Source organism: Phoenix dactylifera, chromosome 2, assembly GCF_009389715.1.
Source record: "Phoenix dactylifera cultivar Barhee BC4 chromosome 2, palm_55x_up_171113_PBpolish2nd_filt_p, whole genome shotgun sequence".
In the NCBI taxonomy this organism is placed as follows: Eukaryota; Viridiplantae; Streptophyta; class Magnoliopsida; order Arecales; family Arecaceae; genus Phoenix; species Phoenix dactylifera.
In genome coordinates this window covers 5,164,427-5,188,009 of record NC_052393.1, presented here as the reverse complement: position 1 = coordinate 5,188,009, position 23,583 = coordinate 5,164,427, and the positions used below count along the sequence as shown (strand labels likewise).

At 38.5% G+C, this 23,583-nt stretch overlaps 1 protein-coding gene across 2 annotated transcripts; it reads right to left on the bottom strand.

Moving 5' to 3' along the window:
- Positions 1–6,287: 6,287 nt before the first annotated feature.
- On the bottom strand, positions 6,288–22,122 carry LOC103706332 (CSC1-like protein At1g32090). 2 transcript variants are annotated; one of them, XR_005508034.1, is made up of 12 exons: positions 20,664–22,122; positions 18,970–19,122; positions 16,525–16,660; positions 14,941–15,042; positions 14,558–14,677; positions 14,370–14,450; positions 13,773–14,113; positions 11,702–11,947; positions 8,750–9,074; positions 8,178–8,411; positions 6,912–7,104; positions 6,593–6,702 (listed from the first exon to the last, which is right to left on the bottom strand). XR_005508034.1 is itself a non-coding variant. In XM_008790393.4 (11 exons), exons 1-11 carry the CDS (start codon positions 20,981–20,983, stop codon positions 6,481–6,483), a joined length of 2,280 nt encoding a protein of 759 aa, XP_008788615.2. In that variant the 5' UTR covers positions 20,984–22,112; the 3' UTR covers positions 6,288–6,480. The 2 variants fall into 2 exon arrangements, 1 of the variants encoding a protein (XP_008788615.2); XM_008790393.4 differs by lacking the exon at positions 6,912–7,104 and having other exon boundaries at positions 6,288–6,702; positions 20,664–22,112.
- Between the last annotated feature and the right edge of the window lie 1,461 nt (positions 22,123–23,583).

Below are 23,583 nucleotides of genomic sequence, written 5' to 3'. Positions count from 1 at the left end.
CCCATTTTACAATAAGCATCAAAATACAAAACATTCGCCGAGCTTCCATTATCAACCAGGATGCGTTTTACATCAAATTTATTTATGATCATGGAGATGACCATGGCATCATCATGGGGAGTTTCGACTCCTTCTAGATCGTCATCTGAGAAGGAGATGGCTTCAGAGGTGCGCGGGCGCTTCGAGGAGGCTCCTTCCCCTGAGGCTTCCCCAGCCGAGGTCCCTCCTCGGATAGTGTTGATGACGCCGGCGATGGGCCTGTTGGCATTGGAACCTTCAGGCTGTGCTGCTCCTTCGGCTGGCTTCTTCCCTTCACGCCGGCCTTGCACAAACCGATCGAGCACCCCTCGGCGAATGAGTGCTTCGATCTCATTTCGGAGCTGATAACAATCCTCGGTATCATGGCCGTAATCCCGGTGAAAACGGCAATACTTCCGGAGATCACGCCGGATTCTGGTGTCTGGCTTTGGAGGGGGGAGCCGGATGCAATCCCGATTCTCAATCTCCATGAGGATTTCAGCCCGAGGAGCATTGAGGGGAGTATACTTTTCATACCTCCCTTCAGGTGCACGGGCCTGCAGTGGGAACCTCGGGCGGAGTGACCTCTGCTGCGGCGGTCCTCTCAACCGGGGTGGACTCTTCGGGCGGGGCGGATTCTTAGCTCGTCGTGGAGACGGGCTTCTGGGTCGGCCGCATTCCTCGCGGCGCCTCTTCTTGGAGTTCTGCTCGGTCCCGCCCCGCCTGACGGCCACGGCTTCCTCAGCCTTGGCATACTTCCGGGCCCGAGCGAACATTTCTGTAAGGTCCGCTGGGAAATTCTTCTCAATCGAGAAGAGGAATCTGTAGGACCGGGCTCCAGTCTTCAGCGCCGACATGGCGATTGACTGGTCAAGCTCCCGGACTTTCCATGTTGCGGCGGTGAACCGGTCCAGATATTCCTTTAAGGACTCTCCCTCCTTTTGTTTGATGTCGAGGAGGGAGTCGGATGTCCGCCGCTGGGGCTGGCTAGCGGCGAAGTTGCCGGCAAACTGTCTGCCGAGCTGCTCAAAGGAGGAGACAGTACTTGGCTTCAGCCCGGTGAACCAAAGCCGGGCTGGTCCTCGGAGTGTCGCCGGGAAAGCTTTGCACATCATGGCTTCCGAGGCTCCTTGTAGGGCCATTAAGACCCGGTAACTCTCCAGGTGGTCAAAGGGATCAGCCTTGCCGTTGTAAGGCTCCACCTGGGGCATCTTGAACCGGAGGGGAACCGGTTCATCTTCAATCTCCTGGGAGAAGGGCGACTTCGTATTGAACTCGAAGTCGCCGTTACGTCCCGATTTTCTCCCGTGGAGTGCCTGGATTTGGCGCTCCAGCTTTTCGACCTTCTTGTCGAGTTCATCATTCTGGAGGATCGCTACAGCGGTTCCTCCGGGTGCAGGTTGCCCTGGAACCGACTCAGCTTCTGAAGGCTGTGGCCAGCCTCCGTGATCTCTGACTGGGTGCTCTCTCCAGAGGGAGGCCTGGACTTGAGAGTCCTGACCTCGAAGAGGAAGCCCGCTTGTAGGGGGCTCCGGTTGAACTGGGGCTGGGGGAGGCGGTGCTGCTGGGATGCCCCTGGGTTGCAAGCTTTGGACGGCAGTAGCCAACGCCTGCACTTGCTGCACCAGGGCATCAAATTGTTCCGGTTGAACTTGAGGTGCTGGCTCAACCGGGGGTGGTGAGTTCCGAACGGAACATTCTGGGCTTGGTGGAGGACGTCGAGAGGCGTTGGAAGCCCCTTTGCTTCTTAGCTTCATGGTAGCGAACTCGGGCCCTTCCTCTAGCGCCAACTGTTGCTGGAAATTGGACCCGGGGGCCGCCGCGAAGCCAGGAAAGGAGGAGCTCCGCTGCTACAGGGGGCGGACGGCGGTGCGCCGGCCGGCGACGTCCTCCTGGAGGGTGTAAGTCCTGCAAAAAGCCGGTGGCCGGGCTCCCCGACGCCGGCCCTCCGATGCTTAAGTCAGAGGGGGCCAATATGTGGAGAGAGCAGGGAAGAGAGTATATGGAGAAGACAGCAAGAACATTTGGATAAGATAAAGAAGACGAAGAGGATGATGTCCTCAATTGTGTCTGTGCTTCCCGGCGGGTTCAGTCCCGGGGATCTGTTTCCGTTTTCGTTGTCCCCCCCCTTGGTTCTCCCAGGTTCCCTTTTATAGGAGGGGATTACGTTACCTGGGAGGTAACCGGGGGATTTGTCCCTGTCTGTGATAATTGGGCACGATTTGGCCCATTTATGGCATAGTGGAGAACGGGGCCGAATCAGACCGGAACCAGGGAGTTGTCACGGTCGATCGGACCTGTTGGAGTGGTTGAACCGCCGGCCGTAGCGGGCCTGGGGTCTGTGGATGATAAGTGCATTTATTACCGAATGAACCGGCGGTCAGGTAGAGCCATGCGCTCTGATGGTTCAGTGATCCGGAGATCGTCTTGGGCCGTGTTCATTAAATGCCTGAGTGCATCGGAGACTTGAGGGAGTCTCATGCATTAATGGCAGATCGTGCCGAACGCCTGCGGAGATCTTACGCCTTGATGGCTTGGAGATAGTGGCAGGTCGCAAGCCGTAGGAGTTGTCAAGTCCCTTGGACTTTAGGCGGAGGTTGAACATTTGGTTAAGGCATCGGCTCGGCAAGGGTGCCGAGCCGAGCTGGTCGCCCAATGGGGCGCCCTGTGGCGGGGCTGCTTTGAGCACTCCTGGTCGGCGCCCTTTAGGCGAGCACCTTCTAGCAGAGCGCCTCGGCGCCGTCTTTGGTCGGCACTTTCTAACCGAGCAGCTTATTTTGGTTGGGCACCTCTTGGCGCGCACTCTGGTCGGCGCCCTCTAGTCGAGCGCCTTCCTGGTCGGCATCCTTTGGCCGAGCAGCTTTCTGGCCGGCACTCCTTGGCCGAGCAGCTTTCCGGTCGGCGCTCTTCGGCCGAGCGGCTTTCCGGTCGGCGTACTTCGGCCGAGCGCCTCCGTGGATGTATGACTTGGGGTTTTTCCCCCAACAATAGCTGACATAGTAATAAAACAATAATTATATAATGGTCAATATGAAAAGTAATACTATTTATACAAATGGAACCACAACCAACATTACACGGCTATAAATTAAGATAATTTATAAATAAACCTATAAAACATTTCAAATCCTTTAAGTTCCAATAAATTTTGCAAAACCATGATATTAGAGAATGTTTCAAAATAAAACTATAGTGGCTGGGTCGATCCAACTCTGCAAGGCCTTACTATATATTCACATTGTAATCTCGAGCTTCAGAAAGAAAGAGAAGAAGACAAAGCTAAAAGGCAAATAAGCAATCAAAAATCATAGCTAAAAGGATCGAACAAGTAAAATATATAATGCCTTTATCAAACTAATACCATTAATAGAGACAAGATTTTAATAATCAATATTTCGTATAAAAATATTTCTAAATAGCAATATACAAGCCATTTTCCAGAACCCATATTTTGCCTACAATTTCGAATAGGAACTTATAAATCAGTTTCCAAAACCAACATATTGCTTATATAAATATTTTTAACGAACTATAAATCATTTTCAAAGGAGGTATTGTAATTCCGACAAGCATTTTTTAATCTATTTTTCGAGGCCAATGGACTACATTCTCATTATTTATATGATCGCACCTAATATATGGTATTTAATCCTTGTAAAGTAGGTCCGGTATATCATATTTAACTCCTATGGAACATGTCAATATGCTGAATTTAACAATGTATGCATGGCCAATGCATATGCATCAGAGGAAGTGGGTTCACTTGAACCATTGGAATTTTATCAGTCAAAATGGAAAACCATCCATTGCACGATTTTTATCGGCCAAATGGAGAACGACCGGTTAAACTGATTGAAATTTGAATCGCAGAAATCTCCATCGTTGGGATGTACGTGAAACGTGTATCATTAGCTGGTCAACAGAAATGAAAGCTACGCCCTGCACCAAATCTAAAACGTGTGTCAATTTCTTGTTAAACGTTTATATTCAGACGTTGGTTTTGCCCGGGGACACCGGCACGCTCCCATTGCGTGTCAATTAAAAAGATCGCGATCGTTGAAATCAATGGTGGGATCGACAAGGCCATGTCGAGGCGACCAGGCCGAGCCAAGATGGGACCTGTTTCTTTTAATATTTCCGTACACGTTTTAAACATCTCTAATAGATTTTTAAGAAATTAAAAAATAGATCGGATTATGATTGATTCGACCCAAGGTCTAAATCTAAATTTAATTTATTTAATAAATAAATTTAGATAAGCCAATCCTAAATTTGTTCAAAATGGACCATTCGTGGATCGAATCATAAATCGACATCTCTCTTGAAAAATATTGTGACAGAAGCATATTAATAACAGTGGTTATGCCCCCATTTGTTTCTTTCAGCGATGCTGACAATTGTGAAGTCTTTTTTAACAAAACTAAAAAATTGATAATATTTTTAATAAATATAATATTTTTATTAATAATATTTTTAGAAAATTAATAATGTTTAATAATATCAAAAGGGGTTTATAGCTTCTTTTTTTTTTTCGCTCACCTACTCCTTTTGTGTTGCTCTCATCGGTCTTTTTTATAGAGATAACCAGAAAAGAAAAATTATACCTATAAAGGTTGGATTACATTGAAAAGTAGAGGAGAGCCATGAAGAATAAAATGAGGATGCTTTAATCCATCCGACGTCGCCACCAACCGTATATAAGTCGTTCTCTCAATAGATAAAATATATGTCTTAATACGATGTAGATCTATGGTTGAGAGCGATATTAAACTCAATTGGTCCTTTTGTAAGTAAGACCAGGTGAAAGCATTTTTCCTCTTTTAATTTTCTAAGGTTGATGATTTACATTACTGGACTGGGTAGCTTCAGAGGGAGGTATATAGGCCGCAGGTCAAGAAGATTATATTTTAATATGTTAACTAAAAGTAATATTATTTTAGCAAATATAGTAAAGTTAACAATATTAATAATATTGATAATACTAATCATATTTTAATAAAAATATATTTAAAAATATTATTTGTTTATTAATAATATTTTTGAAAGACTAATAATATTTTTAGAAGATTAACAATGTTTAATGATATATTAATGCATTAATAAAATAATATTTTATTGAAAACGAATAAAAATATTTATCAATAAAATAATATTATTTTCTGAATAATTTTGTAATTAATAAAAATATTATTTTAAAGATGATATATTTTCTAAATAAAGATGTATGCATTGGGTTATACCACCAACATGCTTTACGGTTCGCGCTCAAGCATGCGGTAACGCCATTGCAAGTTTGCATGTAGTTTACAAAGAGACGAAAGAAGCATCAACAAACTTCAGTGTCATATCTAAAAGAATCGAGTTGCACTCTGCCTTACCAATTTCTGCCCGGTTGGAAGCAAATTCACCAACAAGAACTTCAAAGATTTCCAATCGATTTCCCAATAATTTTTTATTCAAGCCAAATTCTAGAGATCAAATTCTAGAGATGTTTCTATATTTATAATTGAATAATTATTACACATTCCTTTATTATTGAGTCATAGTTTTTAGTATAATTTTGCACCAATGTTTAATACCAGAATAAAAATTCATAACCGTATATACTTCTGATATGCTGTACAAAAAAAAAAAAGCCTTTTTCATAAATTTCATAAAAATTTTTGTAGAGAACTTTCAATATAGGAGGGTTCTTCAACCCAATTGGCCTCCCATTGGCGTGTTAATCTTTGAAGTTTAACCTCGGCAATCAAATCGTTCTGTACTCTTCACCGGTTTCCACACAGCCATTCAACAGATGGCAAAAATATGTCAGTTAGATTGAATTCCTTATCATTCAACTCAAAGATTTAGGAAAGCGGTGAAAAATTTAGCCAGTTTTTAAAATGAATGCTGGTGATTCAAACTTGTACAATTTGGATTACAATACAACTTTCCCCAAAAAGTTTGGAAGGCTCCACTTCTTGTCACTTGAGCAAGAGATTGAGGGTTCAACTCCGGTTGGAGTTGCCCTTAAGAGATGGGTGGGAATGGTAATGGTAGAAAGGTGGAGATTAGCCTTTCCGATTGTCACAACATTCTCCAGAAAATTCAGAATAAAAGCTTCAGCATTTATGTGTAAGCATCCAAATTTCATACCTCAATCAATATATTTTTACCTTGGTCTTAAATCCTCCTAAACCCACCATATGCTCTGATGTTTTGTTTGACTTGCAATTCTAGTTTATAACTAAGCAAATTAGTGGTAACACAATTCAGAACTCGGTAACTGGGCATAAAGAGAGCTGGTTATGAATTTTTACAATGAATAGGCAACAGATCCATCAAACAAATTAGTGTGCACATGTACATCTTGACATGAAAGACAAAAGGAGACAAAAATAATGAATTAACATGAACTAAAATGGCAAATTCAAATCAGAGGATTCATAGAAGAAAGAGTTGCAGGTCAGACAAAATGCATTAAGGTTCAATTTCATAATGGTATACATACTGGGGTGAAGAACTGATTTCACTCCTAGAGGGTGAGGTCATATAAGATTGGCCTTTGTCTACTCTGACCTCACCCGTTTCCACATCCTCAATTGAATGGAAGATCGGGTGCAAGTATGCATCAGCTAAGTAAGCTTTAAGGTTAAGGTTAGGTTCGGAAGCTCGCTCCATCATATCCTTCTCCATCGCTTCCTGGAATCATTGCAGGAAAACTAAATGATGCATTTGCATTTCTTTTACTAAAAAACAATGAACATGTAATGAAAAAGAAGAGGGGAAATATGTGATGGTTTGTATTTTCCTATATTGGTTAACAATGAACATGTAATGCCATGAATTGAAGCTTGCAGATAGCAAATTTCTAATGGCTTAAATTGAAAGAACACAAGATATCTTATAACCTTGAAGCTTTCTTTTGTTCCTCTCCCATCTTTGCATAAAATGTCCATGGGGTTGTTCAGTCTCATATTTCCTCAAGTTTATTGACAGCCTGTAGTATTATAACCTTGAAAGCCTAGAGTATTATAACTCTTAATCTCTTTCGTCCTCTCGTCTAATGTGCAAACTCCAACGGTACGCATAATCTATTATTCTCTGGAGGCATTACAAAATATCAATCTAACACAAAAATGAAAAGAACAAATCGGAAAGCTACAAAGTTAGGACATAATTCAGCACTCATAAAGTAGATATAATTATAGCATTTTCAGTATAGGATTCCCTACTACGTGGCCAAACATATCACATACACCATGCGTAGTCTATGGTTGAGAGGAGGAATCAGCCAAACATCTGTTCATCAGATGTAAGGCAATCTCTAGTATTTGGGAACCATTCAGGCACCTATTTAAAATTCATCAAAGACTGCAGGATATATGAGATCTTTGTGATCAATGGAGGAGCAGATGGATCAGAATCTGCTCCTGTCGGAGCCTGTTCTCTCTCAGAAAATGCGTTTTGTCAATGAAGGGAAATGGCCAACTACAAGCAGTTGAAGCCATGATTTTGTACTCGACTGGTATCATACATAAAAATGAGGGATAGGCTTCCTGGTAAGAAAGAGTTTTATCAGGTTTTTAGACCTTAAAACTACTGTATTCTTTGCCAATGACGGAAAGGATAGGATATGTTGGTTGCAGCAGCTTGCTGGCAAATCTGCATTGAGAGGAGTCTCAGAATTTTAAAAAATTCCTGGTCTACCATCACGGAGCTGTTAAGAAGAATCAAGAGGCTGATGATATCCTGGTTGGTGATGGTTCCAGTTAAGGATGCTAATGCTGTGAAGTCCTCCTGCAAACAGACTAGAGCTAGAGGGGCTTGAGAATGGCGAAGGATAGTGGTTCTGATTGCAGAGTTTTGCTGAAACTCAGGTTTCCCGTTATCTCTTTTACTTTGTTTTATTCCCTTTTTTCTCCTGTAGTCCTCTTGATCTTTTACTGAAATACTTTAGGCACTATGTGCCTATTGTCTCCTCAAAAAGGAAAAAAATCAATATAATAAATTCTAAAAATATTAAAGCTGAATGTTGTGGAACTACCATTTTGAGAAAAGTAAGATGGTTCTACTGATGTAAACAACAACATAAGTGAAACTCCAATTGAAAGATATAGGGCCAATACAAATTGTAAATAGGTATCCAGAAGTTTAGAGCATCCTATTGAACTTACCTCTAGTGGATATTTTCTAAAAGCTGGTTCAAATCGGCTTTTGCAGTACTTGTGAAACCATATTGTCAGAACAGGCAGAATAGTAAGCAAAGGGGTGGAGTTAGCAGCTTTTTTTGTGCTGAGTAAACCAAGCAGAAGCAATTGGGATATCAACAAACTAGCTATTATGCGGCCATGAAAAAGTGGCCAAAATGCACCAGCACTTTCATATTCTTGATTGTAAACATTAATTATCTGCAAATAGCAAATATAAGAAAATGGATCAGAAGACAAACATTAAAAGTGAGTCAAGAATGAGTTGATACATTACTCATTTATCATTTAAAATAAACTGAATGAGAAGACAGATGTCTCCATGACATATATTCATAACACTATTAGACAGTGAAGACTAAACCACTATGTAAGTGGCTATTTGCCATATTTATATTCCACTGTGTCTCGAACAGCAAAAATACTACAATTTTTCTTAGTAAGTATTCATGCTCTGAAGGCTGTAATGATTTTCAACAAGAAGCACATGGAGATAATATCAAGCAAAAGCCAAAGAATACTGCTAGCAAAGTGCTAACCTGGTGTCGATAAACAAGGAATGCAAAGGCAAAGAATACTAGTATAAAGGGAAGAAGCAGTGGGGTGACTACAGCATAGACAAGCCCAAGGAGAAAATATAATTGGAGTGTTGGAAGGGTCTCAGGAAGATCAATGCTTCCGGGGTCCATCGCCTTCTCTCTGTCCTTTTCTGTTTTCACTAAAAACATATTTTTCAGATGATATATGACCAATGGCTTCACTCGAAGTATCTCGCTTGCAATGCCAGCCCACCCATCAACCATTATGTATGTCATAAAGAATGTAGCTTTCATTGGTATAGATACTCCAATGGTTCTTGGGATCCTGTATTAATTAAAAGAATAAGTACTCTGGATAAAAAAAAAATGAAAAGAGAGTAGTTAAACTAGCGAAAGATATGCAGCCCCTTAAGAAACATCCAATTAAACGAGAACATAATGCAGACTACCACAGATGCTGCTACTATCTTCAATATGTTGCCATGATTCCTTCATTAACAAAGCCAAATCAGCAAATGATGTTGTTCATTAATGAAAATTTCGTGCAAATAAATGAAGTACTACATGTCACTTTAAAAGCCTCTAATTTCTTTATTTTAGTATGAGAATATCTTCATTGGCCCAATAAGATATCATAAATATTATCAGGAAACATATATTATAGAATTACCCTGGGATATCTCATTTGAGAATTTAGAAGGAAGACAATATTCTACAATAAAACTAGGTAAAATCAACAAGAATTACCCAGTTGATGATATAAAACAACCCAAACTAAATCAACACGGTCCAGATGGTTTACTGTGCCATTTCAAAACTAGTGCATACAACATATACAAATCAAGTAGCATAATAAAATGTTGAAGAGAGGCTGCACATCTAAATAAAACTGGACTTCTTGCTCATCACATATGATTCCTGCTGTACATATGTAACACCTACTCTTCATATTACAATCGTATGTGCTCCTAAAAATCCATGTCAAACTATAGTTTCCATGTACCCCTTTCCCCTTCAAACAATTCATCACTTTGTAAACTTTAATATATAAAGAGAATATAAGCCCAACTTTAAGATAACCATGCATCCTAAAAAGTGAGAGTATTAACTAGAACAGAGTATAAAATGGTAAGAAAAAAGAAAACATCAATCCAATTGTCAACATGCCATCACAGGAAGAAAATAAAACAAGATAACTATGGCCTTTGTTTCTATAAAGGAGCCATCACTAGCCAGAAGCGGAGTTGGCAATATAGTTGGCAAATCAAATAAAATGGTGCGTGCCGTAAAAAGCATGCACCAAGAACGTAGTTCGTAAGTCTTAAGTAATCTACAAACCAGAAAAATGTGCTAGTGAGAAATGCTAGGATGGGCCGGTTTGGGGGTGTGGGATTACTCTCATTATATTCCATGACTTTGAACATTGGAAATGGACATAAAAAGACACAAAGAATATAAATTCTAAGTTTCCCGTATACAAGGGATACGAGAAAGCATATACAACCTGTGTAGAGGCTGGTAATATGGAGAAGAGTACCATGATAGATCTGAAGAAAAAGTGACTATTAAACAACACCACTTAACAATTATATAGAAAATTAAATAATCAAAAACATAAAGCAACCCCTGTGTACGCATATTAAAGCAAATAGACAAACATAGCTTGTTCTATCTTCAAATAATCAACTAGCATAGTATGCAATAGACTGTAGAGATCCAGACATAGAAAACACAAGGAAAAACACACACGTACACCATGCACACACTAAATTTATGAGCTTTGTTAAAATCAAACCTTAGCTGCATATCATATTAAAAGATTGACCATCAAGCATCCCAATATGTTAACCAAGCAAGTTCGACATCATCATTGTGATATCCATGGGCAGAATATTGTTGACTCAAGCACCAAAACATTGAGAAGTTTATTTTCCAGTTTCAACAGAAAAGCATAGCATGCATCTCCAAATTCATTTTCTGTTTGTTAATGTAAATAAACTCATCTTAGTGTGGCCAAAGCAGAAGAAGATAAATAGCTGTCAGTTGTGTGCTAGACACAATGATGTGACATGGATACAACTGCTCACAATGTTTATATCCCCACCTCCTTTTTTCCAGCAATGTTTGTTGTTTGTGAATTTTCCACCACATAGAAGTTAACTAAACTATAAATTAATTTTTTTACTAATTTCACTTTAGAATACAAATAAGGGAATACCAAGTCTTGACATTGCAGATATGACCAATAAATATATGATACCCTTACCCTGCTTATGCTCGACACATTTCATCTTTGATTATGGCGCTTCCAAGTATCTTTCTGAAGACTCAAACTATAACATTTAATGGTCTCACAAGATTTATGGTTGAAAATAACTAACTTCATGTTTCTGTAAAATTTGCAAAATAAATGCTAATTTTACATGTTTTAAAATTTTATTAAACTATTGAGTCCTTTGGAGTAACTGCAGTAACATCTTCAACATTTAAAATGAGGAAAGTAATAAAAGAGAGTAAGCACCATATTACATCAGATGGTCCTGAATGCCAATTGCAGATATCACTATAAAATATAAATTATACAAAACTCTGCCTGCCTAAAGAACAGAACTGACATTCTTTTCAACTTACTTGTTCTAGTACCAATTACACATGAGTAAATATTCACAAACATTCGATGAAATCTCTATGTGCAAATTGAAAGAATGGGCGCCCTGACAGACAGAAAGGCTAGGGAAAAAAATGAAAACTTAAACTTGATAAAAATTCCCAAAGAAATGGAGAACACGGTTTTCAACAGTAAATAGCAGATATAGCCTGTATAGTGGATTAGCATTATTTATCATCTAAAATTCAAATACAGTAAGCAAATGTAAAGCTGACAGCAAAATGATCAGCAGTCAATGTGGGTATATGATGGATGATCATAAAACAAGGGATAAAGGGAATTACTGGGTAGGTGATTGATGAAGAAAATAATAGAGTTGTTCAAATGCTGTTCCAGTCACTATGCTTCCCAAGAATACGTTCACCAGCATAAAGTAATAATATTTAGCTGCTGCCCTTCTTTCAAGTGATGATATTGACAAGTAGCCTTCCACTTTTGACATAATCATCAGAACTGTTGGAAGGATATATAAGAAGATCTTTAAAGCTAACCCAGGAAGAAATCCTTGTAAGAAGGACTTTATCACCTTTCTGCCCAGGATATGGTGAGTAGATTGTCAGTTGACTTTATAAAGAATATGATCTCTGAGAAAATATAAGTCAAATAATTATGATAGAAGTTATAATAATGTAATTTCATCGAAACCATAGAGTATATGAAGGTTAATGAATTTTGGCAAGCCACCTAGGTTGCAAGTTTGCATAAAGATACTAGCACAAATGCCCCTGACTAAGGTTCGCTGTCTCAATACCAGACCCCATATTGGTACCATCCTGTTACAACATCAATATGCATTACGGTATGGTAAGGTTCGATCTACCGAATGTCGATACGGTATGGTACCATGGACCAGTTCGGTACCGGTGCTGCAAATCTTGAGAGATATATGTTATGCTTTGTTATAGATAGACATACTTTTTGAATATATGGTAAAAGATTTAAGAAATCCAAAATCCATAATGGGCCATCCAAATCAATATTCACATTCCTGACTTTGATTTGCACCTATAAAAATGACTAGAAAAAAAAAATATATCTTTCAAAAATCTCTAAACTATGCAACACATGGATAGCAACAATTGTGTTAGGATGATGAAATAGAGGCATTTCATTTGAATATCAATAGTGTGAATGTTTCTAATTTGGAAGATCGATCATTGAGTTTAAATAGTCAAGTCCTTTAGCGAATATTTAACATTTAGTGTGCAATCTATACATAAAGAGAAATATGTACATATATACAACAAATTGATTTTTTTTTTTCTTTAACATAAGAAGGAATGTCTTAAATTTAACAAACAAAATGGCATTTGGCAACATTTTTTGGAGTTGTTTTATTGCTTTTTCCTGACACACTTAGAAAGGCATTTGATCAATGGCATTGCCATATGCATGAATGGCCTATATATATGGAAGTTACAATATACTAAAAGAAAATCTTTAGAAAAAAACTGTTAGTTGATCTAACAGTTCATAGTAATGAACCAAGGTAAGATTATAATAGAAGATATTAGTAAATAAGTTTTAGCCAACAAAGGGCCTGTCGTATATCAAAACTTCTTAGAATTGTAGAGTAATAGGAATATCTTATCATTGATCAGGTCAAAATTTATGCTTTTTGTCTATAAAACTGAATTCAAATGAAGCAAATCAAACTAAGGTCATGTTCCAAAAACTAAATTCACAAGAATAGATAGAGAAAATATCCGCATAATAATCCTTGTGATAGAGGTGCTAAAGATGCCCCATTAACCACATTTGATAGATAATTATGATCACCATTCTCCAACTAGTTAGTTTGACAAATCTATTATGTTAAATAATCAACCATATAATATACATCAAGCCATAATTTAAGAAGTCGAGCTAATGATATAAACAAAACATATCTGAGCTTATTGTGCTAAAAAAAGTTAGTTTAAGAAGTCGAGCTAATGATATAAACAAAACATATCTGAGCTTATTGTGCTAAAAAAATGGATAAACAAGTCAAGTCCAAGTAGGATATACATGGTCCATCCCATGGAGTTGAGGTATTACATGCCAGTGTTGTACCAACATAGCACTGGCCAGGTACCCGCCATGCTAGTGCTTTGTACCAACATAGCACTGGCTAGGTACCTGCCATGCTAATGCTTGACATAAACTGGCATGGAAACATGCTGCATGCCATTAAGTCACTGGCACAGTATGCAGAATGCCAAATCAACTGTGCTTCATGGTCCAGTCTATACCAAACCAGAATCTTACAAATACATAGTACATTATATTTAAATTCGAAAACCTTTCCTCTCAACCCTAAGCTAGCTACAATTGCAGCCACTTCTTCACTAGGTGACATTGACAGATACTTACATTTCTATCACCCGCCTGAGAAACGGAGCAACTTTTTCAAGGCCCTCAAGATTCGCAAGTGATTGCACAAATGCAATGGGGATCATGTAAAAGAACACCAGTGCGAACAATGATATTGATATTATAAGCCTTCTGATGCTGAGAGAAACAAAGGGTATAGCCAGATTCCGCCAGTATACATCACGTGGTTCAGGTGCCCAGTCAGTTAACCACTGTGTGGGATTCCTGCTTTGTTGTGTTTGTGCGCACACAGCAGCACCCCATCTCGAATCGAATGTAACAAAAGCTACCGGCATGATAGCCTTCGGATCTTTAAGAACTCTCTGATGCTCAGATGCTATCTGAAATATGATATATGAGAATTACATATTCCACATCTTGTGGAAGCACTAAGCAAACACAAGATTGATATGAATGCACACACACTAAGAATTGCAAGCTTTCTTAAAGCTATGGAACCAATGGACAAGTAGAGAGTCGTGGTGATCTGCTACTTTATGAAAGTGACAGAGACACCAACTTTAGATGAAATACACCATAAACAAGGCACATATCCATATAATATAGGAAGTTACAACTAGGAGTATATGGTCTTACTTTTTTGTCAAGCTCACTGATCTTTTCTCTGTAATAGTCAATTGAATCCACCCTTTCACCCCAAAGGCCAAGAAACCCTTTCTGAAATACAAAAGAACTGCAAGTTGTCAAGTATAAAGTCTACAATAGTATATATCACTGTATGTCATGCAACTATTGAAACAAATTTTGCCTAATTGTTGGAGTACCTTCCTAGTTGGCCTTTTGTCAGGATGCCTTTCAAATTTGAGCAAGTTGTAGTCCAACCAGTTTTGAAGCCTTTCCCTCCGCCTCACAAGTTTAGCAAATTTGTTTGCATTGAAGACAGCCTGAAAATAAGATTGGCAAATTTGAACTTATGAAAATAGGATTTGAAGTAAGATTCAAGCTTACGAAACCACAATAAAGGAGAAGCAAAAAGGTATAAGGACAGAGATTGCCCATAGCCTTATAATATGGTATGAAGGGCAAAACAAATCAAGCTATAGCATGGGAAAAAATTCCATCTAGATTATAAAGTAGTAGCAAGAAAATCTGTTACTGGGTGTTATACACAAAAAAAAGGTAAAAATAAAGAAAGAAAAGCTTTAACCTGGTGACCCAGATAGTGGTCAGGGTGGTTTCTTTGAAAGAATTGTTCCACACTTTCTGATATTGAGTGCCCAGCAACATGTGGTACATTTCTAACTACTACCTGGAAGAATAATATCAACATTGAATGAGAAGTCAATTCTGGACTTTTGGAATACAAGACACAAACTATCTATATAACAATGAACTTATAAAATAATAAACAATGGAAATAGAAAAACCATACAAAGATTTCAACATTGGCAACAGGACCCACCCTACCATCTGAACCTTCACAAGAATTCTTAAAAGAAAGCGTTATTTCAATCTTCAAAATTATCCTGGAATTATTAGACTAGAAATAGCCATGCAAATCCTCAAAGATTATAAAATTAAAGTCTAAATAAGGTTATTTTCTATGTTTGTCTTCGCTTAGGGCTCTACGGAGATTCAGTTTTGTAATTTAGTCAATTTTGAATTGTTAATGGAAAATGAAGCTTCTTGCATTGGTAAGTTTTCAAAAGCTATATTATGCAATTATCACAAAACGTCCGTGTTGTTTACTTATGCTAATAAATGCATACATCAAGCAACAAGGCTAGGACTCTCTCTCAATATAAATAAGTATTTCGACATTTTTAACTACAAATAGTATGAGGATTCAACTTTACAAGAATAGAAATTGCACTAGCATGATAAAGTCTCTAAAAACTTGCATAGATCCACCCACTTTGTTCACTTGAAAACTCCCATGATACAAGCCAGTCTCTATAGTCTTGAGGATAAGATAGAATGGACCTGGAGCAGTTATCTTACAGTTCTCGATTGCTAAATGTTCACTTTCAATATAAAATATACAATTATTCATCATGGAGGTTCATTTTAAATGAGAAAGATATTCATTCTCTGCAGAACTGTTGACCAATCTATTTACCATCACCAAATTTTCAGCATACAATTGTGTCAACATGAATAGATGCTTGACAGCTTTATAGTGTCTTTCCTAAATCAATAATTTATTCATGCGTCTATAGTTTTATTTTGTAACATCAGCAAGTTTCTTCATAAACCATGTTCCGAAAGCCAGATCTCAAATAAAGGCAGCAAGAAACACTATTTTTTTTTGTCAGATAGCAAATTAAACCACTTATTCACCAAAGTCATTTACACTGATCTAAGTTTCTTAGTTCTATGCATATCCAAGGCTTGAAAACATTTGCAAAGTGTTTGATAGTCTCTTCAAGTATCATGTCCCTTTATGTCATAAATGCATAATGGTGGAAGATAAAACACATTTTCAGAAGAAAAGGATAAAACATAATATAACTGAAGTGTGCAACACTACCAGAAAGAACATGAACATCCAAAGCAAAGGGGTTCTTGGGCTAAATAATTGCAAGAAAACTTCATCAATAACACTTAGATGACTTTGTTTTCTTTTTCTGTCTGTCAAGGTACCCCTTTAATAGGTTACCTCTTACTGGCTTGTGCTTTTCTTCTTTTTTGCTTAATGACTGTACTCTCTGTAACTAGTTATAGAGGAAAAGAGAACTTGGACGCACAACTTTATTATCTAAAAAAGCTTTTACTGCCAGAAAGTGCTTACAGTGAACTGATCAACACGACGATGTTGTGAGGCCAGGAAATGTAATCTCATAAAAGCCACATTATCATATTCCTTGTAGAGAATATAGCAAGTCCATGCTGTAAACAAGTATTCCATTAAAAGGTGAACCCAGAACCTAAAATCAAACCCAAATAACCACAGTAAGATGAAATCCAATATATTAATAATATGAGAAGTTGATAAAGGAAAAAAAAAGAACTACACTGTATAAAGAATAATTTAGAATGGTAGCAGAATCTTATATGAAAAGACATTACAAGAAAAGGGAGTCATATATAATATTATCCATTACAATATTGAGCAATCTGTATCGCATCTATTGATTAATTTCATAAAACCTGATCCTCTCTCTCTCTCTCACACACACAAACACATAGTTCAGAGCTTCCTCAAATCTCTCACAATCATTTAGATCTTCCTAACTCCCTGACTCCTAATTCCCGGTCCCTAACCAAAATCTAAACTACCCTCCCCAGCTGAGCTGCCTCTAGCCTGTATTGCACACATCTATACCATTCTATTTGGTTTGCCATCACTTTATCTTCTAGTAAAAATGCAGGAAACACCCCCCGCATACCCATTTCATATGCATAATGAACATTGTTTTGTGTATTTATGACACACACCCACAAAAAAAAAAAAAAAATCAAATGTCCAAGAGAAAACAACAATTTATCAGTTAATTGTCTACTCTTAGCTTTTTTATTTTTTGAAATTATAGAAATCAAACAATCTAAGGAAATAAAAGAATGCTACATATGTTTATATATGTATATGTGTGTGTGCATGCATGTACATATACATATCACACAACATGCGCACACACGCACATGTGTGCATGTGCATGTGTGTGTGTGTGTGCACTTAATTCTCTGTACATCCATGATGCCTCCCATAATCCTACTAAAGTGCACTTCATGTATTTTGCTTTGGATCAAACAAGGTAGGCCGAATCGGACCGAACCGCCCGGATCGGCCCGTACTAAGCCGACCCGGTGAGAAATCGGGTCAATTTGCCCATTGGAATTGGTTCCAGCCCCAAACCGGCCAGAATGGGTTCTGAACTGACCGGAACCGGCCGAAAAAAGCCCGAACCGAACTGGCCGAAAAAAGTCCGAACCGAACCGGTCGGTTCCGTTCGAACTCGGTGCGAACCGTCCAGATATCTACGAGAGGCATCTTCCGATAGCTACTATCCTACGCAGCACGGAGTATCATACGGGTCGGATTTTGTTGCCGGCTTATTTGGATGGACCCCTTCACAGCCATTTTATCAGCCAGAGGACACTTATCAAAACCAGAACTTCAGCAAGAGATCTGAGATTGCTTATAACCCAAAACGCGTTCCTTATGGAAATATACAAGACTACAACGCCGCTTGGTTAGAAAGGTAGGTTGATGTGCCTCCTAACTCTGCTAATGATCCGGATATCTACGAGAGATATCGCCACTCGACGAAATTTTAGATATCGATATGTATGTTATACTTTAGATATATGTAATTAATTGTATTATTTTATATTTTTCACCTCACTTCTTGATTTGAGAATATTTCATATTGCTTCTTGTAGCATGCAACATCTCACTAATCATTTTACATTTTGTATCATTTTAAAACAACAAAATGCATCATTTAGGTTAAACCAGGATCAAACATCAAAAAACATCTAAAAAAATCTCAAATTAAACTTAAAATCATTGAAAAAGTTCAAAAAGATTGATTACCAATTAAATCAACTTGAAAAACTCCAAAAAAAAAATTGAATGTGCCGGTACGGAACCGGCACATACTTGGGCACGCCCATGCATACTATGTCAGTACGGTATCGAACTGGTTTTGTAGCAACCCATCTGCTAAACGGTACGGATCCTAGTACCAGTTCGGCGGACCTTGGAAAAGCAATTCTAAACTTTCAGCATTAGAAATTCCATTTTTCTCCCTTAGAGAAAGGTGGGAGCATCGCGTGCTAAGATCCTACTGTTACCTCTCTTTAGTGCAAGAGCTGCGAAGAGAGCCGCCAACTGGCTAGTAAAGTCTAGTTGGTTGTCAGGACATTGTCCAAAACTCCAATTTAATATTTATCTTTGTTCAAATCTCATAAAACATAGATGTAGAATACATGCCAAGAGATAGACCCTATGTTACATAATTGTGTATGCATCTATGTGTGTGTGTGTGTGTGTGTGAGAGAGAGAGAGAGAGAGAGAGAGAGAGATTTGTTGAAAGAACAAAATATCTTGTGGGAACTGGTTTTGTTCATTGTCATTTATTGTGGAGTCTTCCATCGTTCCATGTCCAAATAGATGCTTAAATACCAAGAGAAAACAAGCACAAAAGAAAATGCTTTAGTTTTCAGAAGTAAAGCTATATGCAGTTGTTAGGATGAAGGAAACATAATCACCATCAGAGATATCTCTAATTACCTCTGCGATCCAGGACTGACATTTGAAATAGAAAGTTTATCAATATCACTGGAAACTATTTCTTTCCTGAGGTTGAATAATGTTCCACCAGAAACATTGACTGGAATAAGAAATGCTAATGCAAGGATTGTCATCGGCACAAAAATCTTTAATCTGTCAAAGGAGGAAAAGAAAGAATTCAGAGATTAATCAAGTACTTCCATTACAAGCGCAATTAGATAACAATGATGGCAGTAAACTATTTAAGTGAATAATCTAAGAACTGGAAAAAAATTTTGTTGTAGTAGAACATGACTAGTAAAAGATCTTATGGTTCAAAAAAGTTCACAATGATAGGCTACCAACAATCAGTCCATCCATGTTCCTGGAAAATCTGGACATCCTCTGATGTAAGTAGATATCCTGAAAGGTTCTGATTGCCAGTATTAAAATGGATGGCTTCTATTGCAGCAAAGTGTAGTATAAAGATAACATTGTACCGGCAACCAATTGACAACCTAAGGAATCAAGAATTATTTATTTAATCCAAATTTTAGCATACGAAATCCTTGAAAGCTTGCTATGTGATACATTCCTTCACTGGCCTCGTTTTGACAATCAAGAATATCCTACCATGATCCCGAAAAAAGGAGAGCTAGTAATCCAATTTTGGAAACAATACAAATGGTGTCATTGTAACATGTAAAAGCATTACATAGCCAATGTTAATTCTGAAATTAGGTAACCAGCGAGTCCCTATTTTGAGTCAGCTTAACAAATCACTTAAAAAAATCCTCTTAAGGCATTTCCTTTTCTCAATGTCATGTTACTTGTATTAATGTAAAGAAGATGTCAGAAAGGTAATAAAAAGAACGCCCCACCTAATATTTGTCTTATTTTCCAGTCACTGGTAAGTGAAATGCTAAGCTCTTAAATGTTGAACCAATGGATATATAAATCCGCGATTTTTTAAATCAATAAAATCCGAACTCTGAAATAAACCGTAAAGTACACAGCATCTACAGACACGACTACCAAAGATCATAAGATCAAGAATGTGGCGTAACATGAAGTCAGAGTTTATGAAATCAAATAAGAGTTTTTACATATAAAAAAGTATGAGGTTTGTGGCGCCACTTAAACAGAGTCATCATCCAAAACCCAGTTGGGCTACTGTTAAAAACCCAGACAATCTTCTTTTTCCTTTTCCTTTATCGAGAATATGAGCTAGAAAAAAGAGGGAAAAAACAGAAACAAGCTGCACGGACATGAAAGATGGGCTTCGTTATCGTGAAAAACACGATCTAAAGGCAAGAAGACCCGACAAGCAGAACTTACACAAAGATGTATTTTTCCCCCTCCAGAACCCAATGATGTCATGAATATAAAAGAAGTCACATTTTTTTAAGAAAATAACTTCAAGTAATTCGAAAAGACGGCTCTGTCAAGACTGGAGAAGCACAAACTACACAAAGATAACCCTTTTCCAAAACCCAACGACATATCATCCACCTCTAAGAGTATAAATTAAGTTAAATACCCAAGAAAACAAAACTTTAACAAAGACAAAAGACAGAGCTCCACAAATACCAATAGTTTTTCCAAGAAAAGTTACATATCCAAGAAACCAAAAGTTCAACAGATTCAAGAAACAATGCACCTCCAGTACCAAAGATTTTTCCAAGAAAAGAAAGAAAAAGAATTCTTGAACGTACCCAAGAATGTAGATCCGGAGGTAGACGGCGGAGTCCAGGCCGGCGTGCTGGATGATCTCGGCCTGGCTCATTCTCAGCGCCCCGGGCATCCAGTTGAGGAAAGTTAGGTAGGTCCAGAGGTTGAGGTTAACGAACCTCCCCACCCCGTGGCCGCCGCTCCCCCGCCGCGGGCTCTTCCTTCCGCCGCTCATGTACCACTTGGGGAAGTAGATGCGGTCGTTGATCGGCTGGATCCTCATCACCGCGAAGAGCAACAGGAAGGCGAAGGCGCTCAGTATGTTGATGAACGCCGACACCCCCAAATCCTCCAAACTCGCCATCAAGGTCCCCAAAATCCAACAACAACAGGATTAAGAGCGACCAAAAAGAAGCCCAAATAGGCCAAAAGAGGGGTTTTTGGAGAGGAAACGTGTGAATTTGGAACTCGGAGAGAGACAGAGAGCGGAAGGAGATCAAACTGGGAGTTTGCGGAGGGCGAGAGGAATCTAGTATTGTTTTATAAAGGGAGTGGAAAGGGAGTTGCCAAAAAAAAAAAAGAGTGGGAAGGAGTGCTGCTCCACTCGGCAGAGCAGCGTTGGCTTAGGATAAGAACGGTGACCGGATCTCGAAGAGAAGGAGGGAGAGCACAGTGTGGAACAGCCTGGACTAAAAGTTTCTGCTGCTCCGCCGGAACTATACTCTCGGCCTATAGAGCTGCTCCTCCTCGCGCTTCCCAGAAAGTTCGTTTCCCTTTTTTATCATAAAGCCAATAAAAAAGAGCCACGTAGATGGTTTTCTTTCATGTAAACTGATCCCACAAAGGTGATAAAGCGCACTGTGGATTTTGAAAAAAACGGAAAAAAGTAGTCCAACCTCACTTTCCTCGTCTTATCCGCAAAGAGTGCGGCGGCGATTTTTCGGATACGCCCTCATTACTACAATTACACAAATACCCTTCATCAGAAGAACAAACTGATCGGTGGCCATATTCGTATCATCCAGCAAAATGATGTCCCCTGATCGAGCCACGTGGAAATATAGGACTAAAAGAGTACATCGGCGAGTTTCGCGGGTTGAGTTGAATTTATCGCGCTAATTTAATAAGTAGGGGGCCACCGAGAAGCTACCAATCATTGACCTGCACCTAGATCCATGATGGAACCCACGCGATCCACGTGTCCATCTTGATCAAATTGCCATCAAAACTGGATGAAATTACGATGGTCTTCTCCTCTTCACGGGTCTCCCCCGTTCGACTTCCGCTATTTTAGCGCTACCTCGACCGTTGCATCGCACATGGGATCCCGAGGGGGGCGAATTAGAAGATAACTCGGCGATCATTGCGCCGGAATTAGCGTCAATATGATGATTAAATAACAGTCTAAAAGGAGGCATTGATAACTATTGAGTATCTTATCTTGTGACAAATAGCACAGCTCCATTATGCTGGCTTTCCGCCTAAGAGAATATATTAAATATGTGTGTAATGATTACTTCCACTGCATGCGTTTAAGAACCAGTTCCTGGAGAATATATGCCTTAGAAAAGGGCCTTCAGTTACTAAAATGCCTGGGATGCATGTATTGTTTTATTTTCTAATAAAAATTTATATAACTGATAACAAAAGTTAGAAGAAATGATTTGGTCGGTGATCATGCTGAGAAAAGGGAAAGGTGGTGGGATGGGAAGGAAAAAAAAAAAGGGATAAATAAGCACACAGGATGCAAAAGCATGATGAAAAAATGCAGGCATTGATATATGTTTCCACATGATTACATTATATCGGAAAAGTTAATGTTACACAGTAGAATAGATATTGGAAGAGAAGATTAAGTTACAATTTGGTTGCAACATTTTCCCTTTCTTCTTTCCATTTTGATGGACAGCATTAGATGTATGAATGGAACATTTTGGAAAAATATACCAGAGCTACAAGTTTGAGTTCTGAGAAGAAAGAGCATGCTTTGCAGCATGGTTATTGGACTGACGGACAATAAAATATATAGAAGTCTTATTACGATGAAGTGATTTCTTGGTGCAGTTTGGAAAAGTCAGGCCTCAAAACAGAAGGAAAAAGGAAAGAAAACAGGAAAGCTGAATAAGAATGGAAGGGAAACCCACTCCACCTAAATGGGATGCATCACTGCGATGTATTCTACCTAAATGAAGTCTAGGCTTATTCTATTTTTACACCCCCGCCCAAGGTTTAAAAACAAACAAGCAAACAAAAAAAAATGGAACCACGTTCTAACCTTAGCTACGTCTGAAAGTGAATGGTGATTCTGAATTTTGAGCTGTTCGTCCTTGAATTCATGGATTAAGGTTTATTGACAGCTTAATTGATTTAAGCAGCATGGAGTAATGTTTACTAACCGACTCAAAAGTTTGCCAAGTGCTGAACTTCCTGGTCACTAGAAAATACTAGCAAAACATCTTCTGAAAAGCTTTCTTTTCCCTTTTATCAGACTAAAATAAGCATTTGAGAAGATTCTTGACGCTGCCTTTTAAATTTTTCTTCAAGGAGTTATTCCTTCCTAAGACTGTCTTTAGTTAGGGAACAACGAGGAAGGAAAGACTAAATGCATTATTCTTTCTTTTTTCTAGCCAAACATTCATCTCATTAGTTTATTTTTTAAAAAGAATAAATAATTATAAAAATTGATATACAACAAATGCTTTTGTAGCAAACCAGGATCTCACTCAAAAAAACTAGCCTGAAGGTATTATTTGAGTTCCTTGATCCTATGTAAGCATCCAAGATCTACCCAGCGAATAACCGATATAGGACTAAACATAGATCCTCACAGCTTTACCTTTATGCTTCTAACCTATTTTCCCTAATTATTCATGAATAATTCAATATCTAAACTTTCTTTCCTCGCCAACTTATTCCATTTAACCCAGCGAATTCAGATTTTTATTCTGAAGTTCAGCCGAAACT